Source organism: Rhincodon typus, chromosome 12, assembly GCF_021869965.1.
Source record: "Rhincodon typus isolate 14 chromosome 12, sRhiTyp1.1, whole genome shotgun sequence".
Taxonomy (NCBI): Eukaryota; Metazoa; Chordata; class Chondrichthyes; order Orectolobiformes; family Rhincodontidae; genus Rhincodon; species Rhincodon typus.
In genome coordinates this window covers 7704000-7711837 of record NC_063343.1, presented here as the reverse complement: position 1 = coordinate 7711837, position 7838 = coordinate 7704000, and the positions used below count along the sequence as shown (strand labels likewise).

The 7838-nt window shown below is 40.3% G+C and overlaps 1 protein-coding gene across 1 annotated transcript in view; it reads left to right on the top strand.

The window, feature by feature from the left end:
* LOC109937103 (dedicator of cytokinesis protein 2-like) overlaps nucleotides 1-7838 on the top strand; it is a 587118-nt gene that overhangs the window by 554786 nt on the left and 24494 nt on the right. The window contains exons 39-41 of the mRNA XM_048603933.1: nucleotides 289-375; nucleotides 4099-4275; nucleotides 6443-6526. Of these exons, the coding sequence (XP_048459890.1) occupies nucleotides 289-375; nucleotides 4099-4275; nucleotides 6443-6526 (348 nt within the window). The remainder of the gene's footprint in view (nucleotides 1-288; nucleotides 376-4098; nucleotides 4276-6442; nucleotides 6527-7838) is intronic.

The following is a 7838-nucleotide window of genomic DNA, read 5'->3' as shown; positions in this document are numbered from 1 at the left end:
ACTTGGCCTGCTGTGTTCATTCAGCTCTACACCTTGTTATCTCAGATTCTCCAGCATCTGCAGTTCCTACTATCTCTTACTCCTAAGTTTACTGTGTCCCTCCGCTATTGTATCACCAATGACATTAATATCATGGCCTCTGGTAGAACAATTCTGTTTGTTTTCCTTTGTTAGATCATTGCTGGTAAAATCTATTTGTGCACATGATGTCAAGACAAAAATCATGAATGTAATTTGAGAGTACAGCATTCATTAATGCTATTAAGTACATTTCTTTATGCCCTGCAGTCAATGTGGATCGAGAGAACGACGTTTATCACAGCATACAAATTACCTGGAATTCTGCGTTGGTTTGAAGTCATTTCTAGTTCCACTGTGAGTACAGTATTCCTCAGAACGGCATTAATGCATGCTCCTGGGGCTCAACCTTGCAACCCCATGATGGAAGGTTCTACACTCAACTGGAAAGGGCGACCCCAAAATCGAGCAGAAATGGCACATGACCAGCCTCCCTAGACTTTTTAAATTGAAGCATTGTTACCACATCTGTGAGAGGGCACGTATTAATACTCTAACACTGTGAGAAAATGTACAGTACTGTATCAATGTGAGAATATGTAGGGATATCAAGAAACTAATGAGGTTAATGGGATGTTTGCCTTCTTAGAAAGGAGATTGCTATGTAAGAGTAGGGAAATTTTACTGGAATAATGTAACTCACATTGATTACTGTGCATTTGCACCAGAACAAGAATATAGTTAGAACCATAGAATCCCTACGGTGCAGATAGAAGCCATTTGGGCCATTCAGTCTGCACCAAACCTTCAGAGAACATCCCACCCAGAGCCACCCCTCCACCCGTAACGCCACGTGGCCAATGCACCTAACCTACACATCTTTGGATTGTGGGAAGAAACCAGATCACCCGGAGAAAACCCACACAGACACAGGGAGAACATGGAAACTCCAAACAGACACCCTCCCAAGGCTGGAATCAAACTCAGGTCCCTGGTGCTATAGAGTCAACAGTGCTCGCCACTGAACCACCATGCCACCACCCAAGTATCAGTGGCACAGTGCCTTAAGGAATGCAACAAATGTTCTCCAGATTGACCTCAGGCATGAAAGGGCTGCTTTATGAGATTCGATTGAGTGAAATGGACCTTTCTTTAAGTGAGAATTGATCTCATTCAAAATTCTTAGTAGGCTTGACAAGGTCAGTACAGTGTATGTGAAGAGGATAGAATCAAATATTGTGTCTTAAACGAAGGCATCAGCTATTTAGGGTTAACGTGAAGAGGTATTTCTTCATCCTGGAAGAAGTGGATGCTCAATCATTGAATATATTCAGTGCTGAGGTCGATACATTTTTGGGAAACAAGGGAAATGGATGGGAAAGTGAAGTTGAGGCAAATCAGCCGTGATCTTAGTGAATATTAGAGTAGACTGGAGACACTGTGGGCCCACTTTTTCTCCTGTTTCTTATGAATCAATGCACATCAATGTTGTTTTGGTTTGAGAATACTATAGAGCAGCTCTGTATCAGTGTGGGAATACTATTTTTGTGATTCATTAACTTGGAATTGAATTGCATTAAGGGGACCATTTTGTTTTGGATCCAGTGGCAAGGCTGTGGGTGGTTTTCAATCTTGTAGGTGCTTTCCAATGGTCAGTTTTGGGTCCATTACTCTTTGCCTTCATTAAAAGGAATCTGGACTCCCGTGTGACGAGCAGCATTATAAAGTTTGTAGATATTGCAAAACTGGACAATGCAGTATCTTGTGATGTGGAGGGTTCTGAATTTCACAATGATGTAAATGGGAGGGGCAGAAGCATAGCAGGGAGAGTTCAATGTGGGGAAATGAGGAGTGATACGGGTTGGGAGGGCAAACGTGAAAAAAAGTATACGGTAAATAGCAGAACTTTGAAAAGTGCAGTTGAGCAGTGAGACCCTCGGGGACCATATATACATATTGTATACATAAAATGTCCTTCAATTTTGCAGGGCAAGTTGGCGAGGTGGGTCCAACAGCAGGTGGGACTGGTTTAGTTTGGGATTATGGTCGGCATGGACTATTTGGACAGAAGGGTCTGTTTCCTTGCTGTATGACTCTATGACTGGTTTACTTGAGTTTGTAAATTGATGCATAGAATAAAAAAGATCATGATATAATTTCATAAACCAAAGGTTAGACCTCAGCTTGAGTATAGTAAACAATTCTGAGCACCACTCTTCAGGAAAGATGTAATAGCCTGAGAAAAAGCACAGAGAAACTTTTCCAGGGTGTCACCTGAGATAAGGGGCTCCAGTGGTTAGACTAGCTCATGAATTAAATTTGCACACCATGGAGCAAAGAATGTTAATAGGTGACAAAGAGATATTCAAAATTATGAGGTATAGAGTAGATAGAGAAAATCTATTCCCCATGGTGAGTGGGTTAATAACCAAAGGATATAGATTTTAAATTAATGACAAATAAATCAAGAGGAATAATGCAGATAATTCTTTTTACTCAGAATCTTACTCTGTAGCCGATGGAAATTGATTCCATCCCCAATACCTTCAAAAGAAAGTTGGATGTTGAATTTTAAGAACTTACAGGACTTGGGACTGAGCCAGCTCCTGAATGATCTTGACAAGGTGGAGGCAGAATGGATGTTTCCTGCTCTGGGTGGCCTGAACCAGGAGGCAGTTTTAAAATTAGGGGTCACCCTTCCAGGACAGATTCAATGGCTGTGTGACTTTAGGACTTTCTGCCTCAGAAGTCAGTGGGGCTGGGGTCATTGATTTTAGAGGCAGAGGTAGGTAGATACCTGTTAAGCAGAGGAGTAGATATTGAGTGTGGAATTCAAAACATAAACAGATCAGCCATTCAACAGCAAAGCAGGCGTATTGATGGAGATTTGATTGTCTGATTTAAGGGAGGGAGGAGGTAAGCCTGCACACAAGGTTACAGACTGTAATTTAGTACAGTTCTGCTACAGCTGAATGCTCAGTTTTTGGTCACTAGATCTATTCTGAATCTATCCCATTTAACACGGTGCTCGTGCCAGATAACACAATCAACTCAGAGCGCAGACAGAAACATCAAAACTTTCCAATCATTGTGTTGTGGCCGCTCCTACCTGTCCAATCATGGACAGAGGCGTTTGTGACAGATTGGTGGGGGCAAGTAGTGTTTGACCGCTTATCAATTGCCTCGCTATGTTCTGCAGGTCTGTATGTTCTGTGACACTCAGCCAACCCCATCAGTAGGTGGCAGTATTGAGTCACGCTCGCATTCAGGCAATAATATTCAACTTATCATTGAATCATGGAATCTCTATAGTGTGGAAAGAGGTGTTTCGGCCCATCAAGTCCTGCATTGACCCTCCAAACAGCGTCCTACCCAGACCCAGCCAACCACCCAACCTTATCCCAAAAATCTCATTGAAATAACTCCGTGAAGTCCGGTATCCTGTCACCAAGTCATCCTTTACATGCACATGCACATGCACATGCACATGCACATGCACATGCACAGTACATGACTCTGACCCACCTAGCACAGAGTGAGTCCTAGAGTGAACAGAACCCCTGACCCTCCTGTTTATATCTGTCAGCCAGGACTCCTGATTAGACCAGGTTAATCAGAGAACTCATACTCAATGAGATCCACCTGGCTGACCTTGTTACAATCACTACGCCCGCATTTCCAATGGCTAATCCACCTGGCCTGTATATAACTAGGCATTATGGGACAATTTAGCATGACGAACCCACCCAAACTGTTCAAATTTAGTCCTTGATCTCAATAGCTGAACTCCATAGTGTATTAGTGCAGGGGGCAGATCGACAAATATGATAGTCCCTTTGAAAACTAAAGGGTATAAAATAATTTCTTCTTGTGATTCATAAGATCATGACATTACAGCAAGATTAGGCATAAGGCCCCTCAATATTGCTCCACCATTCATCATGCTCATAGCCGATGCTTTGCCTTAGCTACGTACCTCCGATCTCCATGTTGCTTAATACCATTGACTCTCCACTTCCATCCTATGTTCACTAGCATAAAGAACAAACCCTCATCAATTGTTTATTCTTGTGACTGCAGAACACCATCAGCCCACTGGAAAACGCGATTGAGACAATGCAGAAAACCAATGAAAAAATCCTCACCTTGATCACCCAGTACAAGGCTGATGACCATCTTCCAATCAATCCTCTCTCAATGTTGCTCAACGGTATTGTGGATCCAGCGGTTATGGGTGGATTTGCCAAATATGAGAAGGTAAAGGGCACAATGATTTCCTGGTCATGCCTTTGACAACTAAGTCAAAAGCACAGTCCAGTCCAGATAAGCAGGTTGACTGGTTAGAAGTGAAAAAGGCTGAGGACACAGTAAAGGGTATTTCAGATTCCTGCACTCAAGTTAACCTCGCACACCCCATATCTCAACTGTATCAGTGTGGGATTATACCACAGTACTGTATATATTCACTTATGTTTTATGCATTGTTCAGTTCCCTGCCCGTGTAAACACACACATTTGTTCCAATTCAGTGCGACATTAAATATCAGTACTGAATGAGTGATTAAAAATATCTACATCTTATCTCAAGGTTTTTCTTATCTATTTTAACTTGTGTTTCTTTATGGTACGCTATAAGTACTTATTTGAGTGGAAATAATATTGCTTGTTGAAGAAATAGTCAACATTTCGAGAACGTTGTTTAATGAATCTGAAAGTGCACACAGGCATAAAGTTAACAGTCTAGGATGAAATGATTGTGGTCTTCATAGGTTTTGCAATACTCTAGGCAGATATACACAGAAAGTGGCATATGAGAGCAGTGGTTTCTTTCATATCTTATTAGAGAGAGAGAGATAAATGGTCATGTAAGAAGTTAACAGAGTGTGTCAAATGTCCCACTAATGTTCAGGGAGCAGATACTATCATGGAAACACTTAAAAATCTGATATAGATTGTTTAGGCAGTCAGCTGAGAAGGTAGGATTAAAGAAATACTACAACTGGTATTCTGCATCTGAGGCACCTAGCTAATGAAAACAAAACAGTCACCTCTACATATCTAACCTAGAAAATCAGAACAAAACGTTGACAAAAACTAAGTGAACAGCATCAGCCCCTGATTATAGTATTTTAAATACCAAATTAACACTCTCTTCAAAAAGCAACAGCCCTATAAAGGCACAAATTAAACTGACAACATTTAGATTAGATTTGCTTGGAGGTTGATTATAAAACCTTATGATTATAGGGTTAGGGTATGAGAAACAGGTAATTACTTTGTAAGCACAAAGTAATTTAAGTTTTAGTAATAGCAAACAGTAATTCACAAATAATGAAAGGTATATCCATAAGTATCTCAAAGTTTGAAAAACTGATACGAGTGCTTCGGAAACAAGAGTGTTTTAGAATAAGAAGGGTAAAAAATATCCCAATTCATTGTTACTTAGCATTCCATTGTTGGACCCTGCAATGGCTAGAACATGTTAACTTTCTTTTTGATCTTTGGGCATTCAGTTGAATTTAGTGAAAATTACACTATTATGCAGTTTGAGATTGAATTTTACATTTTCATTTGAGGACTTCTTTCTCTCTCAGTCCCTGTGATAAAGACTTAATTTTCTTCTCTTGAAAGACAAGTTGTTGTTTGGTCATGAAAAAAAAGGTATTTTGTTGAAGCTTTCACCAGACCAATAATAGACAACCTGCCTGGTTTAAACTGTAACAAAGCTTTGTTGTTAATTGTCAGTCATCAGTGATTCAGCCATGGAAATGCCTCAGCTAGTCTGAGGCGACTTAGAATCATAGAATCCCTACAGTGCAGGAAGAGGCCAATCAGCACATTGAGTCTACAGCAATCCTCTGAAGAGAACCACCCAGACCCCGTACCCCAGCCAATCCCTGTAACTCCATATTTACCCTGACTAACCCACCTAGCCTTCACATCCCTGAACCCTGTGGGGCAATTTAGCATGGCCAATCCTCCCAACCTGCACATCTTTGGACTGTGGGAGGAAACTAGAGGAAACCCACCCAGAGAGGGGGAGAACGTACAAACTCTACACAGACAGTCACCCGAGGCTGGAATCAAACCTGGGTCCCTGGCGCTATGAGGCAGCAATGCTCAGCACTGAGCCATCGTGCCGTTAATCAGCACTGTTTTTTCATACAATAGAAAATGTTGGTCCTTCTTTGGTACTTGTTGTCAGTGTCCTGGTGAGTGCAAAGTGACAAAATCAGACAAAATATGCATTTTTTTCCTGCAATAAAAAATGTTGAACTGCAAATTGACTGTTAAAACTCTGTGCCTGAACAAGACAGGAGAAAGTAAATACTTTATCACTTGCTGTTAATCTGGGAGCACTGGTGATTATATAAATAGAAGATGCTTGATTTTGACTCTGTGTTTAAACCTTCCACTTTTTCAGGCTTTCTTCACAGAGGCTTATTCAGAAGAGCATCCAGAAGATTGTGAAAAATTGAATCATCTAAAGAATCTAATAGCCTGGCAGGTAAGGTGGACAATTGTATTTGCTAAAATAGAATCAAACGTTCCAAACATATTCATGTTGTTTATATAGAAACCACAAACCCAAGCCTATTTACTTTCTGTATATAATACTCAAAACTCATTCATACTCTCCATACAGAACCCTCAAATATGTTTACATTCTCCATACAGAAATCCCAAACCTGTTTATATATACTCCATATAAAATCTCCAAGCCATTTCATACTTACCATATCAAGTGCTCAAATATAGAATCCACACATGCACAGAGAGTACGTGGTTATTGGCGGTAGGCAATGTACAGAAATCAAGTCAGCCATAATCTTATTGAATGACCAAAGTCAGAAGTCACGTGACACCAGGTCATAGTCCAACAGGTTTGTTTGAAATCATAAGCTTTTGGAGCGCTGCTCCTTCATCAGGTGAAAATTTGTCAGTTCTCCTGATGTAGGAGCAGCGCTCTGAAAGCTTGTGATTTCAAATAAACCTGTTGGACTATAACCTGGAGTTGTGTAATTTCTGACTTTGCTCACCCTAGTCCAACACTGGCACCTCCACATAATGAATGGTGGAAGAGTTTGGATGTTAAGAAGACTACTCCTAATTCATATATTTGTAGGTTTATATGTATGCCATCTATATAGTATCTCCAAAACAATTCATTCTTTGCACCTAGACTTCCCCAATACATTCAAAATCTTCATATGGAATCTAAACTTCCCAAACCCATTCACATTCTTTATGTAGATCACCTTGAAAAATGTATAAATCCAGTGTTGAATTTTAAAAAAAATTAGTTAATAAATGATCTGTCAACTAACTATGAGTACAGCATAAATAGGCAACTTAGTGTTGCCAACTCTTCTAGCTCTTTGTAAATTTGGATCAAGACGGCTCCCTGTCTCCCAATCTGTCAAGCAAATTGTACCCCTCCCCCTCATTATCAATGTTTGACAAATGAAAATATTCAAACAGAAAGGAGAAATAACATATTTTATTTTAATGCCCTATAACTTATCTCCTGGTTTGCTGGACGGAGTGTTCAGGATGTTATCATCAATTTTTGGAGTTGGCAGAATGATCCTGCAGGGTTGACTAAGCTAATCCTTCAGCCAGAACATTCTCTAAGGCTTGATACATGGGAGTGTAGGTCAGGACAATTGGGGTTGACACTTGTGTATCCCTGACTCTGGTAAAAATTGGCACATATTTCCTTTAGATTCTAATCACATCAGCAAAAATTTGCATGCAGTGTTGTCTGATTTGGTCACATTGAATTGTTCCACAGGAAGCTCCTCTCAGATTTCCTCATT